At 43.9% G+C, this 17828-nt stretch overlaps 2 protein-coding genes across 4 annotated transcripts in view; one reads left to right on the top strand and one right to left on the bottom strand.

Moving 5' to 3' along the window:
* The window catches only part of LMNB1 (lamin B1), a 117528-nt gene that overhangs the window by 2917 nt on the left and 96783 nt on the right, over positions 1-17828 (bottom strand). The gene's annotated exons all lie outside the window — the stretch shown is intronic.
* MARCHF3 (membrane associated ring-CH-type finger 3) overlaps positions 1-17828 on the top strand; it is a 176517-nt gene that overhangs the window by 104985 nt on the left and 53704 nt on the right. For all 3 annotated transcript variants that reach the window (XM_083577160.1, XM_083577161.1, XM_083577162.1), the window contains one exon: positions 12449-12692. In XM_083577160.1, the coding sequence (XP_083433286.1) occupies positions 12505-12692 (188 nt within the window). In that variant the 5' untranslated portion in view covers positions 12449-12504. The remainder of the gene's footprint in view (positions 1-12448; positions 12693-17828) is intronic.

The following is a 17828-nucleotide window of genomic DNA, read 5'->3' as shown; positions in this document are numbered from 1 at the left end:
AGAACTACTTAGAGAAATCTCTGTGTCGTCTGCTATGTCCACCCACTACTTAATACTTATCATCTGAAACTATCCATATTTAAACTCCCATAAGGTTAATTTCAAACTTAACCTGGCTCCCCCCTCTTCTGATTAATGACAGTGATAGTTTTGCCCTTTGTGTGCCTCCAGTCTACAAACTGAGATTTCAATGTACCTTTGAAAAGGATTCTGGATACTGAGCATATTGCTAGCAGATAGTGTTGGTGCTGCTGTTATGATGTTGCAACCCCAGTATGACATTACGTTTTGGGAAGTTTACGTTAAATATAGCTTAGCAGCCACACGAACCCTTCCATCCCACCTTGATCACTGAGATCATGTGTTATGGCATTTTTGGTTGCCTCCCAGTTAACTAAATAAGAAATATTCTCTCCCACAACCTAGCATTCCATGTACTGGGGCAACAGGTTCTGGGGTGGAGAACCTGTGCCCCCCCCAAATACTGTATTTTTCCATGTATAAGACAATGTTTTTTGCTAAATTTCGTTAGTCAAATCAGATCTCGTTCTACTTTACATTTCTCTCGCTTTCCTTTACATCAGAAGTTCTCAATGGACATCAAAATATCCCCTTGTCTCTACATGCAGTGGGGATTTGCAGAAACGTGAAATTATGCAAACTTGTATCTCAGTTTTAAAAGAGTCATAAATAGGCTGTAAGCCCTTAGCTTCATATTAAATTGGAAAATAATTAACCGTGGATAATGATTAACTTCCACAATCAATGGCATTTTAATAATTAAATATATTTGAACGTCAGCTAAAATACACATGGCATGTGTACCGCATGCTGGCAGAATTTATAGTTTCTTGCACAGAATATAAAAACCAAGGATGATTATTTGCTTTCCCAACACACATATTTTCATTTTAAGGGTGATTTTCCCCTAACTCGCTATTTTAAATAACTGGCTGCCAGGCTGTTAGGACAGCTTCCCTTGGTAACCAGCTAGTTATATTTTTCTTCCCTTGGTCTTAAAGTCTCAAAGCTGCAGGATACAAGTTTTTGAGTTGCATTTCTTGGAACTTAATAGGAGACTCCTGGGAATACTGTGAAATAGGAAGTTTAGTGTGGGTTTCTGAGTGCTTGAAAGCGTTTGAAGACTGCGGATGCATTCTGTGCTGTTTTTAATAAAGGTGCTGAAAAGGCACAAATGGGAAATTCACATAAGAGCTCTACTTCAATATTTGTATAACTTCTGCCTCCCACAGCTTACAGTATGAGAGCTTTTTTTGTCTCATGTGAATCAAAAACCACTCAGGGTTTTCTGCAGCGGCTCTGAGGAGAATCTCTCCTGGTTGAAATGGGAGGGGGGGAGAGATCCACTTTGGTAATTGAATTCATCAACATGGTAGTTCTTGATGCAGTGGAGAAATGAGCTCAATTTATGCACGGTAGTCAAAAGTGCAATGAGGGCTCCAACTTGGCTTTCGGTTGTGAAAGCAAATGAGCCCGTGTTGAAATTCATCTCCAGGCTGGCAAGGCTGCCGTTTGACATCTCCATATGTTTGACTATAACTTAATAAGAATCCCTGGGCCTCGCTCGCAGGCATGTGCGGAGTCCTGCCGTTTTTCTTGATTTCAGAGCCACGCATCTCCTGCTACGCGGTCCTTCCGCGATGGAAAACGAGCACTTCATTGATGGGACCATTTGCAGAATTTCCTGCAAATACGTTGACAATAATATTGCCTTGTTGGCATTGTCTTGGCATGAGAACTTACACATTGGGTCCCTCACTGCCTTGGAATTTCTCAGCGAGTGGTTGTGGTGATCACACAGGGTCCATGGACGTTTAACGGTCTATTGATCCCTGTGCCACCACAGGGTAAAACACTGAGTCCAGACAGTTCTTAAAATTGAACCAAATAAAAAAGGTTATTTTATAAGCATTAACAAGTTTATGGTTTCTCAGATATTATTCCTGTCGGTTTCTTAACTTTAGTTTCTTTACCGGCCTATACCTTCCTAATACCTTCTGACTGATTATATCAACTGTTTGACTGACTCCTCTTAACAGATTCTCTCACTCTCTCACATCAGACTCGCCCAACCCACAGACTTATCCTTTCTGTCTCTTCTCTAACTCCAGACTGACTTCTCAACCACCCTAACTCTAAATAACTCCTCCCCTTGGGTTCCCATTGGCTAGTCATTTTACAATTAGTTAACCCTTTCCTTATGAACCCAGTATGATGTCACACACCTAGGAGGGCAAACGCCACAGTGATTGGCAGTGACATTTTGAATTCTCGAACGATACCAAAGAGAGCAACCCCAGAGCTCCATATTGTATACAGTGGTACCTCGGGTTACATATGCTTCAGGTTACTGACTTCACTAACCCAGAAATAGTGCTTCAGGTTAAGAACTTTGCTTCAGGATAAGAACAGAAATCGTGCAGCAGCGACGTGGCAGCAGCAGGAGGCCCCATTAGCTAAAGTGGTGCTTCACGTTAAGAACAGTTTCAGGTTAAGAACGGACCTCCCGAAGGAATTAAGTACTTAACCCAAGGTACCACTGTACATTCAAATTTTGAACACATACAGAGGGAGTGACATGATAAAATTGCAGTGGTACCTTGGGTTATGAACTTAATTTGTTCCGGAGGTCCGTTCTTAACCCGAAACCCTTCTTAACCTAAGGTGCACTTTTGCTAATGGGGCCTCCTGCTGCCACCATGCTACTGGTGCACGGTTTCCATTCTCATCCTGGGGCAAAGTTTGCAACCCGAGGTAACTACTTCCGGGTTAGCAGAGTTTGTAACCTGAAGCATTTGTAACCCGAGGTACCGCTGTGTATGTAAAATAATATTGACCTGAAGTGGATCAATGGAAGAGAATCATAGCTGTCAACGTTTCCCTTTTTTTAAGGGAAATTCCCTTATTCTGAATAGGATTCCTCACAAGAAAAGGGAAAAGTTGACAGCTATGAACAGAATAAGGAAAGAAAAAATATTTTATTGAACTAATATTATTTAATTTAATGTATTATTTTGGGTGTCTGAACCTACAGGCTGAAAACGGATTACGGCGCTGGGAGAAAACTAGGCATGAACAAAAATACCCACACCTTAATATAAATTCACCAGTCCCAACAGATTTGAATCACAGCCTCTCTCTTTCTTTTTTTAGCTAATGGAAAGCTTTCAGTAAACGTTCAGCCTCAGACAAATTTCTAAGAGAAGTGAATCACACAACTTTAGGTCAGCCACAAATATCCTGTTTCTGATTCCCATTCTCCAGTGTGAATTGGAAGACTCTGTAGGTTGGTCTAATGGGTCATGTGGGGAAAAGGCAGTTTCTTTCAGTAGGAAACATTAAAGCCCACTAGAAGTGTGAAGGTCAAGCTATTACCTGGCTAGCCAACATGCTTGAAGTACTGGTGTAAGTACTCCAAACAAAGATTACCCCGTGTTGAGAATAAAGAAGTGATAGATACGGTTCTAGGAGAAACGTGACCTTCTACCTGCGGGCTCCATCCTTGCCCTACTTGGTTGATAGCATGTAGCAAGAGGGGATTTGACAAACTGCATCGATGAGATGATTAATGCCTCCTTGAAAACAGGAGGATTTTCCCAGCTCTAATTCTAGCCTTCCTGAAACGCAATCTTTGATCTTCCCAGCAAATTGTTAAAAGTACAGGTCTACACCTGGAGGATACGAGAACAGAAGACTATGTCTTAAGACTGTCCTAACTTCTTTGCATTCTGCCAAAATTGCTTCCCCAGTCTCTGCAACACTCTAGCTATACGTAGCATTGCTTTTCTATATCCATGCCTCACAGGAGAGCCAATTCATTAGCTGCAAGATTTTTAGCGCTCCTTGGAGGGGCGGTTGTGTGTGTTGCAGTGCCATCACCATTCAGCATCCCCACACGAGGAGTCAGTCGGGAGCAGTCTGACTCCCTGCACTTTTCACACCTGTCATTTAAATCAACAGCAGAGATGCAAAAGGGAAAAACTCGCCTGACTCCGTGACGCTCCCTTGAGGAACAAGCGGGTTGTAATGACAGTATTCTCTGCAGCAGCTAGCATGATTTCTTTCTCCTCCTTCTGCAAAAGAAAATTTTATGGTTTTTTTTTAAAAAATTATTAAAATTTTACAACAAGTTTTAGCATAATTCACATTACATTTTACATTTTCAATTACCCCCCCCCAGCTCTCCCAACTTCCGTTTCTGGTTTATAGCATACCGTATTTTTCGCTCTATAAGATGCACTTTTTCCCTCCTAAAAAGTAAGGGAAAATGTGTGTGCGTCTTATGGAGCGAATGCAGGCTGCGCAGCTATCGCTGAAGCCAGAACAGCAAGAGGGAGAGCTGTGCAGCAATCCCTCTTGCTGTTCTGGCTTCAGAGATAGCCGTGCAAAGCCTCTTCAACAACATTTGATTCAGCATATTTTTTTTCTTGTTTTCCTCCTCTAAAAACTAGGTGCGTCTTATGGTCGGGTGCATCTTATAGAGCAAGAAATACGGTGCTTATTTCTTCTGCTTATAATTTTATATGCCTTATGTACTAAAATTAAAATTGTACCTTGCCAACTATTGTTAACATTTTAACCTCATATTTATATTTTCTGTTTATGTTTGTCCATTGTAAGTGTATTACTCGAATCCTGCAAGTGAGTTCATTTCAATGCATTGTTTCTGTATGTACATCATAAAAGGTTCCCAATCTTTTTTGAAGGCAATTGTTGTCTTTATCTTTCTCAGTTATTTTCACCATTTCAGCATATTCCATCAACTTTTCTTGCCGCTGTTCTTTTGTTGGTATTTCATCACTTTTCCATTAAAATTTTAATTTCCCTTTGCCTACTTTCCCCCAGACCTCTGCCTTCTACATTGCAAGAAACAAAATGCAGTATGGCAAGCATTCGTTCTAAGATTCAGCAATGGTATGATGACATTTTGAACTTACCTGTCACCTGAACGGGGCGAATCAGATAAACGGAACAACTTCCATTTGGTGCCCTTTCCTCTGTTGGGCAAGGTGCAGAATCATGCTTGTAACCCACAAGTTGCAGAGCTTATTGGAAAACACATCAAAAGTACTTGGTGAAGTTGGGTGAGCAACTTGTTCACAAGAAGACTGAAGGCTAGAAATGCAGCTCTGCATTTATGTGTTTAACCAGACTTACAGAAGGAAGAAATGGTTTTTAATAGCAAGGGGCCACTTTTTCTCATTTCAACCATTTTGTTTGTTAAGACTGGCTTGAAGACGACCTTTTTCAGAGGCTCCCCATTTTGGAGATTAGATGAGATTAGATGAGTGCCAACCCAACATTTTCAGTTGCAGCACCCCATCTTTGGAACATCTCCCCAAAACTTTTAGGGACACCTATATGATCGTTTTGGTTCAGTGTTATATTTATTCAGTGCCAAAATTCCGCTTCTGTTGTCTAGCTCATAAGGTTATGAAGATAGCCTTGAAACTAGATGAGAAGTGTCAATGGGTTAATGGGAACCATCGAAGGAAGCTTAGCAGGATTTTTAGTGGCCAGAGAGCAATGTTTCGCTGTCCTACATTGCTCTCTGCTCCCTATCCCCTAAAAAATATGATTAGCAGAATCAGAATAAATTATGCAAGATAAGTAAATACATGTACATTTGCATGACTTAGGCAGGTTGCAGAATTCAGATTTCTTGGTGCAGAATTTAGATCATTCCATAAGCATATAAATCGGCAAAGGTCCTCTGCCTATATTCACCACCTCAGACCTATGTCTTAACAGCTCTTAACAACTGCCAAACTATGATGAAATGTGTGAATGACTAGAAGATCCCTGTGGTAGTCTTTTGGATTCTGACTTTTGTGATTTGGCAACCGTTTTCTGGTAGGTCCAGTACTCAGTCTCTTGGCTTCCCCTGGTTTTCTGACTCTCTGCTGTAATGTTACAATATAGGCCTTGTCAGCATCTCTGAATGAACCTTATGGCCCTGAAAATGAACAATATCTGCTCATGGTCAAAAGCTATTTCCATGTGTTTCATATGAAAGCGCATAAAAAGAATACAGCAGCATTTATTCAGCCGGGGTTTTCTTAGGTAGCAAGATTTATTTTTGCTTTTGTATGCACTGGCATTGCCTTAGTCAATAGGTACTTCTCAGAACAATCATTCTTGATATTTACCTCCAGAGTTCAATATGCGCTGCTTATTACTTACACCATTTTCAAAAGTGTATATCATGCTGCATTTTATGAGGGAGAATATTGAAAACAAACTCAACTGTTGGAATTGGATGAATTGCGTTATAGGGCTTCTGCCGGGGTTGAATTATTATGATTTTTAATACATGTTCAAAAGGCTGGTATTTATTTTGTGTTGTCAGAGCTTTTCTAAAAATCAGAACTTTGGAAATCAGGGTGGCACCGGTAAAATGCTGGGATTAGACCTATTTTCAAATGTCAACGTCGGCCATGAACGTCAGCTGCCTTGGCCAAGCTGCTCCCTCGCTTTCTGTTTTCCTTATAACACAAATAATAGTGACCCACATCAGATTTTGAAGTGCCTTGAATAGCAGAAATCCCATATCTATTGAAATTAATAGTCAGATATTCCTATTTTAAAAATATGTTATCAAGCTGCTAAGAAGAAACATATTCTGCTGGGCTGCCCAAATAGCTCTCTCTCTTTTTTAAGTAGCCGCTAAAGCAAAGAGTTGTGCATATATTAATATTTTGCTCTTAACGGCATCATCTGGTGGTTAAGAAATACCCTTAAACTCCTCAACTGACTGACGGATGCCTTTGTCAAAGCATGGATGGTCACTTTATGCAGAATGATAATCTTCCTGCTGTACATAATGAGGTCAGCGAAGCAGTGAGCAAGGAAATGTATAATTCTGTAGCATGGGTCTATAAGCACAGCCCTGTCTAGGCTATTTAAGTTTAATGAGGCATCTACTGTGCTGCTGCATACTCTCGTTGAACAGTCTCAGCATGCATTTCAAAACTAAAATGTAGCTCATAATCCATGTCCCTACGCACGCTCCTTTGAGAGTCTGTGGCTGCCGTTCTCATAAGGCTGCATTCTTTTGCATTTCTTTGTGTGCTAATGGTCTTGGAATTAGTCATTTGCTCCATTGTCATTGTATATGAGGATCACAACGCTATTCTTTTTCTTCATTGTTCTTTGAGTGTCAGAACTGCTACGAAGTAGCGCATAGGCAACATGCATGCTCCCTAGGGAATGTATTCTCTGCAAAAGTAGCTAAAGCCATCCCCGCAATGATAGGTGTATCGTCAAGCACTCAGCCCTGTTCGTAAATCTTCTTCTTCTTCTTCTTTGGCGATCACTCGTAGCCGAGTAAGATTGTCTTCCACAAACATGGTTTTAACAATGAGTCTGTAAGTGACTGTGGAGGCCAATTCTGGATCCACACATCCTTCCACAGTAGGAGCATTGGTTTCCGGGCAGGAGCTGATCATGGTGTGGCTTTACCAAGCGTGCCTTTCTCCTAGCATGTTTCTCCCTTGCGTCCTGAGTTTGAGTGTCTTCAAAGTCCATGACACCTTTGGTAAAGGCTGTTCTCCAACTGGAGTGCTAGCAGGCCAGTGTTTCCCAATTGTTGGTGTTTATACTATATTTTTTTAGATTTGCCTTGAGACAGTCTTTAAACCTCTTTTGTTGACCACCAGCATTACGCTTTCCATTTTTAAGTTCGGAATAGAGTAGTTGCTTTGGAAGACGATCATCAGGCATCTGCACAACCTGACCAGTCCAACAAAGTTGATGTTGAAGAATCATTGCTTCAACACTGGTGATCTGTGGGAGTGGTGTGGCATCCCTGATGTCTCTCTGCTTAGATCCAATTGCTTTCTTGCCTCAGCCACCTGCTTGGCTAACTCTGGAAAGTGCCACAAAGTGCTTTGTGCCAGTTGATTATCAAACTACAAAAGGAATGGCCAAGGTTTCAATTTTTAAATTATTTTGGTGTTAAGGCAAGGAAAGTGTGTCCTCCCTAAAAGAGGGCACGTGTTGCAGTGAGACCTGGAGACTGACCTCTTGGTTGTGGGTGGGTATATTGCACAGCCACAACACCCGATTGGTAGGTCCCTCATTGCTGGGTTTAATCTGGCCAATGGGGAGCTGTCTAAATGGGCCAAGGGATCTATATATACCTATACGTGACCCAGAGGTCCTCTTTAGGCTCATGCATCGGAGCACCCGCCCACCTCCCTATATTTAGGGCATTTTGTGATTGACCTTGCTATGCTGTTGTGTGTCATCTGTCGTTGGGACAGGGGCACGGCAGGAATTTCCCCCACTTGGCTGATTGGCTGTTGCCATTTGGGTTTCGCCTGCTGCATAGCAATTCGTCACAACTTGTAAGGTTGCGGATAGGCTCTGGTTCAGGTGATAGGGATGGGAGAAGACTCTCGCCATCCCTATGTGAAGGATATTCCATTAAAGGAATCCAGGGACTCAACCTGGTTTGGTCAACCCCCGAGAGGGAGTTGTGCCCGTGCCTGAGTCCAGGGGAGCATCTGGGGAGTCGACATAGTCCGTTCCTGGGCTTTCCACCTACCTCAGGTGTTCACCCTAGGCTGACCTATGCTGGTGCCCTGGGTCAGCGCTACCTGCAAGTGTGCAGGGAGCTAGTCGAACCAGAGCCTATGCAACCACTCACTTTCTGTAATCAATAAAGTTGTGGCCTAAATTCTAAACCAAAACTAAAATTTGAGTCAAATGTGTGTTTATTTAGGGGGGAGGTCTCTGGGTCTGAAGACGCAAATAAAAGAATGGTGTTCAGTACAGTATTTGGATTGTGTCTGCCATGCTCTATCATGGTTCTTTATATATATACAGTGTGTGTGTGTGTGTGTGTGTGTGTGTGTGTGTGAATGGCCAGATTGGTGGCTTCTGCCTGTGGTCTCAGCCATTGGAGCAGAGCTGATAATGCAGAATCTTGGAATGTGACAAAATCATCATCTTAGTACTTGCTACAGGAGACTGAGAAAAGTAGGGTACCAGAAGCAGCTGATTGCTGGAGCGGCAGTGCATTTCCCATAATGCCTGGTTCTGCCCTTAGCATTGTGAAGACATGGGGGGGGGAGTGGGGAAGAGCCCTGGGGAATCAGAATTCCCAAAGTGTTCTCCTGCCCTTTTTATGCTCCACAAAAAACTATAAAAATGATTTACAAGAAAGAGGGAATAAACCTATCCCCGAGGAATCACACAAGCACTCACTCTGGGGAGGATGGGAATCAAAGGATAGGGCTCAGAAATGGTAAGGGGGAGAGTATGAAAATGATTGCTGGTACACACACACAAGCGCATATACGGTAACTCTTTGTATGTGTTGCCCCATAGCCACTCTCAGCTTTCTTTTCCTGTTGCGCAACTGTTTTCGGTGGCTGCTACACCAAGCCTCAACAGTGACAGGACAGTGTAATGCCATTAAAAAAAGGGGGGGGAGAAAATCAATAAAATACATTGGATAGGAGTATTCCCCAGATAAGCAGTTTGGTGGCATTTTTTGAATTAATGTCAGGGGCACTAAAACACATTTCTTTCTCTACCTTTAATGTGCTTTAAGGCCACCTTCCCCCAACCTGTGACTGCAGATGTATTGGACTACAACTTCCAACAGCCAACAGTGAGAGACCAAAGAATCATAGACTTGTGAAGTTGGAAAGGGACCCTGAAGATTCCCTCTTCCAACCCCCTGCAATGCAGCTGTCGCATACAGGGATCTAACCTAAAACCATGGCATTTTCAGCACAATGATGGGAGTTGAAGTCCATTGGCAGTGAAGGAGCAACAGTTTGGGGCTGGCTTCTTAATTCTTCTTCTTCTTCTTCTTCTTCTTCTTCTTCTTCTTCATCTTCATCTTCATCTTCATCTTCTTCTTTTCCTTCTCCTCCTTCTCCTTCTCCTTCTCCAACATACCACCCTTCATCCAAGGATCACAGAGCATTTTACAGTACAGTGGTACTGCTAGCCCACAAATAGTACCTCGGGTTAAGAACTTTGCTTCAGGATGAGAACAGAAATCATGCAGCTGCGGCGCAGTGGCAGCAGGAGGCCCCATGAGCTAAAGTGGTGCTTCAGGTTAAGAACAGTTTCAGGTTAAGAACAGACCCCCAGAATGAATTAAGTTCTTAACCTAAGGTAAAGGTAAAGGGACCCCTGACCATTAGGTCCAATCGTGACCGACTCTGGGGTTGCGGTGCTCATCTTGCTTTATTGGCCGAGGGAGCTGGCGTACAGCTTCCGGGTCATGTGGCCAACATGACTAAGCCGCTTCTGGCCGTTTACCTTCCCGTCAGAGCGGTACCTATTTATCTACTTGCACTTTGACGTGCTTCTGAACTGCTAGGTTGGCAGGAGCAGGGACCGAGCAATGGGAGCTCACCCCGTCGCGGGGATTCGAACCGCCAACCTTCTGATCGACAAGCCCTTGGCTATGTGGTTTAACCCACAGCACCACCCGCGTCCCTAACCTGAGGTACCACTGTATACCACTGTATAAAAACATGTATTGGAAGATATAGTTCCCCATTACGCTGACTGAGTTGTAAGGTATGAGGAACATACTGGCATATGTGGTGTGGATGTCGTTATGTACACAAGTTCTGGAAGCAGGTTACAGTTGAGATTGGCGTTATTGCTGGCAAACAGGCCACCTTGGACCCTAAGCTATGTCTCTTAGCCATTTGGGGTGGTGCTGGCCTTACTTCTCAACAGGGAATTCTATATCCTTTGGTTGCTGCTCATCTCTCAAGGATGGAAAGACACATCTTGTTCTCCTGTGGCTCGGTGGTTTAAAGAAGTAGAGTTCATTGCCTTTTCCGGAAAAATGACTCATAAAATGCACACTGCCAGAGGTGATGCAGACCCCTCCAACTTTGCTTCTACTTGGGGGCCATTTGTGACTTATATGACCAATCTTTCTCCTGGTTGCCTCAGTCCTTTCAAATATGAGTTCATTTGGCAATGGCCATGAATATTCGGTATGTTTGGTAGAAATATGAATCTTGTATTCCACTGTGGAATATATTTTATGCCATTCATTTTCTTTTAAGCTTTCTATGTTGTTGTTGATGATGAAGAAGTTGATGATTATATTATCTGGTAATTTTATTCTTCCTGTTTATTGGCTGTTTTTAAATCAGTAGAGTGAACCTACAGAATTAGCAGCTAGCCTCAGTCAGGCCTTTGAAACGTCCTTCGCTATTAGGGCCGCTAACTTCTAAGGAAAGGGCTTGTTCTGTGATGTTCGTATTTGAACAATCTGTCTGTGGTCTTTTATGTGCATAAACACACACACAAATACGTAGCATAATAACCAACAATACACTCACATCCTCTATGAGGCCTGGAGGTATTGTTATACTCTCACCCTGGTTGAGGAGAGCAGGGCATGACACTTCCCAGTAAATTAACCCACATTTTCTAACATCGCATATTTCTGTTGTTTGTGTTTCTGTGCAAAATTGACCCCTAAATTGGGGGGGGGGTGCCCACTCCTGCCTATCACAAGTTCTGTTTTCCTGTACAATTACTGTCCAGCAAAACATTTTAAATGTCATTTATTTGAAATGATTGGGAGAAAGGAGCGTGGCATATGCAAGTATGATTTCTCTTTTCGCCACCCCCCTCTAACCTTACCTTGCAGCCTGTATTATTACTGCATGCAGGTTATCATTAAGGGGCCGGAGTCGTGGGGTTGGGGGAAGAAAACCCCTCTGTCATTAAATACTGATTTGGGTGTTGTGCTCCCTATTTGATAGTGTAACACACTTCGTAATAACAGGTTATTTTCTCCAAGAGATTGCGAATTTATTTGGTACTTTTCTTGCATTTATGGGGAAGAGGCTGACGTGTAGCTGAAGCGAGCCCAGGCTAGGTGTCCTTAGCACCTCACAACTGGGGGGGGGGGTGGAAGGTGGCGGCAAGGGAGAGAGAGAGAGAGACAAAAGGTTTTCAGCCTTTCCATTTATCACCAAGGCATTAAAGTCTGTGGAGAAAAGTAAAGGGAGAAAAATTGCTTTTCAAGATAATACACACTTCATAGAGACGCAGTTTCTCAACTCCACGTAAGTGTGAGGCTGCCCATCCCCTGCAAATAGCAAGAGCAATTTTAAAAAAGGGGGAAAAGAAATAGGAGGTGCAGGGGGGCCAGAGAGAGAAATATCTCATTTTCAAAGAGAATCAATAAGACAGAGTTGTACACAGAGGTGCTCGCTGCATTGTTATTAACAATTCCTGCTTTTCTATTCTCTCCGCCCCCCCCCTTCACCTTTGTGTTAGAATATTTTTCTAATGGGAAGCAATGCTCTTTGAGTCCTGCTGAATTTTAATGACGGAGACGTTGGTGGTTTGTTGCATGTGTGTCTTGCCCGGCGTCCGCTCTCAGCAGCCCCTGCCTTCGATAAATTGTTTTCTAATCTTTCTTTCCTAGATGGAAATCCTGTATGAATGTGGAAGCCATTAGCAGAGTAATTGCTGTCTGTTACCATGACAACCAGCCGCTGCAGTCACCTGCCCGAAGTCTTACCAGACTGCACCAGCTCGGCTGCTCCGGTGGTGAAGACGGTGGAGGACTGTAGCAGCCTCGCGAATGGGCAACCGCAGTATGTCATGCAAGTTTCGGCCAAGGACGGGCAGCTGCTGTCATCAGTAGTACGGACGCTTGCCACACAGAGGTACGGTCGTACCGAGCCAAGGAAACATCCGATTGCTTATTAAGCGTGGGGAAGAAAGTGCCAGGAAGGGGAGAGGGTTTGCGATTTCAAGACCTGAACCTCCCTAAGTGCACTCGGGGATCTTTCATCTCCAAAGTCACAGCTCCGTTTCAGGGGCAGGCAGATGGAAAGCTGCACGTTCAATTCTCCTGTATTGTTACAGCCATGCTCTCTAAATGATGCGCACGGCATTGCTCACTTTAAAGAGAGCAAAAGCTCGACTCCTCTTCGAGTTCGTAATGTGTTGCAACTTTGTCGCGATCCCCGGCGATTCAACTCGTTCCGCTTCGCGCAAGGAAGGGGGTGCGGGGACCGTTGGGGGAGGCAGGAGGCAAAGGGATGGAGAGGCCATTAATCCTCCTGACGCGAAAGAGAAAAGTTCAGGAGTGACATTCTGCTGACTTGAGCATGGTGCTCGCAGCTTCCCAGTGAGGGCTGTCGTTTCACGTTTGCATGTGTGTGAGAGAGATTGGGAGGAAAACTCCTATCTAGCCTATCGCGTTCTGTGTGGAGTATTGTGGACTTTCATCTTTTATACTTCTAGACCACGTTTTGTGTAGCTGGGCAGCTGGGCAAACTTGATATTCAACACGATGCCTGATGCCTAGGTACAGAATTTGCTGTTCTTTTTCATGTCCATGGACCGGAGTGGGTCTTGGGGGTGGTATTGTATGAGATTTTTTTCACTGCTGGCAGGCAGCAGTTTGAGATGGTGTAAGTAAGCAGTGGTCATGTTATATATTTTTTAAAGTCCATTCAGAAGAATGTCTAATGGCTTGGTATGTCTATTGGTAGGCAATCAGCCAATGCGTGTAGATTATAGTATTTGGGAAAGTACTTATATTTTGTAAGGGGGGGGGGGGACATGTTGTTCAACCAGTGCTGATTTCAAAAAAATCCCTTTCATGCCCTTAACCATAGCTTTTCTTTTCAGAAGGGTAGATTGGAAGCTCCTAGAGCGAGCTGATATATTTCTTCAAAGTTTTGTGTATGAAGAGCTGTGCTTCAATTACATTTTTAAATTCATAGATTTGCCTTGCAATAAACCAGGCAGAGGGCCTCCTCGGTAGTGTGCCTGCCCTGTGGAACGCCCTCCCACCAGATACCAAGGAAATAAGGAACTATCTGACTTTTAAAAGATATCTGATGGCAGCCCTGTTTAGGGAAGTTTTTAATGTTTGATGTCTTATTGTGTTTTTAATATTCTGTTGGGAGCCGTCCAGAGTGTCTGGGGAAACCCAGCCAGATCGACAGGGTATAAGTAATAAATAATTATTATTATGAAATACTTTTTTTATAGCAGTGTAGACAAGGGACACAGGTGGCGCTGTGGGTTAAACCACAGAGCCTAGGACTTGCCGATGAGAAGGTCGGCGGTTCGAATCCCCGCGACGGGGTGAGCTCCCGTTGCTCGCTCCTTGCTCCTGCCAACCTAGCAGTTCGGAAGCACATCAAAGTGCAAGTAGAGAAATAGGAACCGCTCTGGCGGGAAGGTAAACGGCGTTTCCGTGCGCTGCTCTGGTTCACCAGAAGCGGCTTAGTCATGCTGGCCACATGACCCGGAAGCTGTATGCCAGCTCCCTTGGCCAATAAAGTGAGATGAGCGCCGCAACCCCAGAGTTGGCCACGACTGGACCTAATGGTCAGGGGTCCCTTTACCTTTACCTTTATAGCAGTGTAAGTGTGCTTTTTTAAAAAATAAAAAAGTGCAATTAGTTAGTTAGTTAGTTATCCATCCATCCATCCTATTTGTATCCTATGCTTTTTCTCCAAGGAGGTCAAAGCAGGGTACATGAAATTTGTTTAATCCTTGCAATAACTTCCCTTCAGGGTTAGTGAGAGGTGATGCTGTGCACAACGGCTACCCTGAAAGATGCATGACTGAGAGGGAATTTGATCCTCCAAACCTACTACACCAGCCTTCCCCAACTTTGGTCCACCCAGCTGTTTTGCACTACAGTCACAATAATATCTGACCATTGGCCATGCTGGTTTGAGACCGATGAGAATGGTGGTCTAAAATGCCACGCTATTGGGAGAAGCTACACTACGGTATACAGTCTCGAAATGGAAATATTTAAAATAAGCAGAAGAGGATCATATTGCTAAGCTATTTTTAATTGATGTAAGTCTGAATTAGGAATAAGACAGCTGAGCAAACGGTAATGTTTAAGAAAGAAAACAATTTCTGAAAATATGCACAGGAACTCTCCTTTTCTTGGCTTGGCAAAAGTTGGATCAGGCCTTCCTTGGTTCTGCTGGAGGAGTCTCCTTTCTTGTAACTGGAAGCCATGAGTTTGAGTTCTGCCTTCCGGAGCAGGAGAAAACAAGCTTGCTCCCTCCTCCATGTGACAGCCCTTGAGATATTTGAAGATGGCTATCATATCTCCTCTCAGTCTCCTCTTTTCCAGGCTAAACATACCCAGCTCCTTCAGCCTTTCCTGTTGCGTTAAGGAGACTGTTTCCTTGGTTCTGATGGAAAGGAGAGACAAAGTTGTGTGTCATCAGCATGGCTCCAAAACTCTGGTGAGCTCTCCCAGAGGTTTCATGTTTACGTATGTTAAACAGCATGGGACAAGATGGAGACCTGAGGGACCCCATATTTAAACCACCACAGGATTGAAGGGGAGACACACACCCCAGCACCACCTTCTGAATTTTCTCCTCTAAGGAGGACAATATCCACTGTAAAATAGTGCCTTCAAGGCCCATCCGAGACAGACAGTCCAAAGGGATGCCATGGTTGATGGTCTCCAAAGCCTCTGAGAGGTCCAGTTCACAATGCAGATCACCCACCAAAGTAACCAAAGCAGTCTTCGTTTTACAGCCAGGCCTAAAACCAGATTGAAATGGATCTAGGTAATCTGTTTCATCCAGGAACCCTGACGCTGAAATGCTACCACATGCTCTTAACACCTTGCTGAGGAAGGGAAGATTGGAGACTGGTCTAGAATCAACCACAGGCCTAACCAGTGTTATTTTTCTAGAAAAATAGGTGTCAGAACTCACCGTGAACACCTCCCTCATTCTCTTAGAGAAGCGATAGTGCCCACCTGTTTGTGCTGAGCTAAATGTGCCAGGCCATTGCGAGCCTTTGAGATTCACCAATGATAACTCTTCCTTAGAAGGGCAGGATGCCTCTCCTCAGCAAAGCAAGCCTCTCCTACTCCTTAAAGGTAAAGGGACCCCTGACCATTAGGTCCAGTCGTGACCGACTCTGGCGTTGTGGCGCTCATCTCACTTTATTGGCCGAGGGAGCCGGCGTACAGCTTCCGGGTCATGTCCTGGTCTGGCGAACCAGAGCAGCGCACGGAAATGCCGTTTACCTTCCCGCTGGAGCGGCACCTATTTATCTACTTGCACTTTGACGTGCTTTCGAACTGCTAGGTGGGCAGGAGCAGAGACTGAGCAAAGGGAGCTCACCCCGTTGTGGGGATTCAAACTGCTGACCTTCTGATTGGCAAGTCCTAGGCTATGTGGTTTAACCCACAGCGCCTCCCCCTCCTATTCCTACTCCTTGCTTACCACCAAACAAGAACAAGAGATAGTGCACCTGATCTTGGCAAAGCCAAATCCAGCCAGCATAAAAGAAAACTGGAAGTACAGGTTGAACCTTTCTATGTACTTGGAAGAAGCAGAGACAGGACCTGGTTCTACCTGGAAGAGGAGAGGTGCTAGCTATGACATAAGGAAGAGAAGACAGAAAGGAAGTTAGGGATCGATACCAGCTAGGGATCATATGTTAGCCAGCAAAATTCTGTCAGGAAATAGAATTGCTATCTCCACAGAAAGTAGACTTGCTAAAGACGACAAGAGAGCTTGTGTTTCCATCTAGATCTGATAGCTGCAGAGGCTGTATCTGGAGCATGCATCATAAAAACCTTGTACTTGACAAATGACGCATAGGTAATGTCAGAGAGTGAATGTTTAATCCCATCTTTAAGGGGCACCACCTAAGGTTTCCCTTGGAAGAGAAAATACAGTTTTGGTCATGTTTGTTGCAATTTTGAGTTACCGTATTTTTTGCTCTATAAGACGCACCAGACCACAAGATGCACCTAGTTTTGGAGGAGGAAAACAAGAAAAAAAATATTCTGAATCTCAGAAGCCAGAACAGCAAGAGGGATCTGGGATAGCTGTGCAGCCTGCATTCGCTCCATAAGATGCACACACATTTCCCCTTACTTTTTAGGAGGGAAAAAGTGAGTCTTAGAGCAAAAAATATGGCAATTCTTCGTGAGCATACACCAAGTGCAATAACCAGAATGAATACAGGAATGGAGAACAGATTGAAAACACTTAGCCTGTTCAGCCTGGCCAAAAGGAGTTGTAGAGTGCATATAACTGCACACTATGAATACACTAGAGAGACTGAGAAAGACCATGGGTATAAAAACTAATGGCTATACATGGTCCATTAAAAATTAAAACTTGGGAGCAGAATATGGTTTCCAAGGAAAAGAGGCGAAAAATTCTTAAACAGACTGCAAAATAGTCATCTGAGCAAAGAACCTCTCTGATCTCAAAGAACATCAACAAAGGATTTTCTTTTTTAAAATATTCATGTTTTGTGTACAGTAATGGCTAACTGTGCTGGTGAGAAAACAACCTAGGTTGCTGTGTCCCAGTGAACATAATTTGGGAAAGTCACTGGCCTGGTTCAAATGTAACAGTATCCACAAACTCCCTTCTCTCTTAAGTATTAAAGCAGCACTTCAGGAGTGTTGAACTACAGCTTAAAGTCCAAAACAAAAGAAATTACAGCTTGAGCCCTGGCTAAAAACAAACCATAAAAAGGTAAAGGTAAAGGGACCCCTGACTGTTAAGTCCAGTCGCGGACAACTCTGGGGTTGCGGCGCTTATCTCGCTTTACTGGCCAAGGGAGCCAGCGTACAGCTTCCAAGTCATGTGGCCAGCATGACTAAGCTGCTTCTGGTGAACCATAGCAGCGCACGGAAACGCCGTTTACCTTCCTGCCAGAGTGGTACCTATTTATCTACTTGCACTTTGACGTGCTTTCGAACTGCTAGGTGGGCAGGAGCAGGGACTGAGCAACGGGAGCTCACCCCATCGTGAGGATTCAAACCGCCAACCTTC

Source organism: Podarcis filfolensis, assembly GCF_964270895.1.
Source record: "Podarcis filfolensis genome assembly, chromosome: 11".
Classification (NCBI taxonomy): domain Eukaryota; kingdom Metazoa; phylum Chordata; class Lepidosauria; order Squamata; family Lacertidae; genus Podarcis; species Podarcis filfolensis.
The sequence above is the reverse complement of the archived record's forward strand: the minus strand, read 5'-3'. Positions and strand labels throughout refer to the sequence as shown.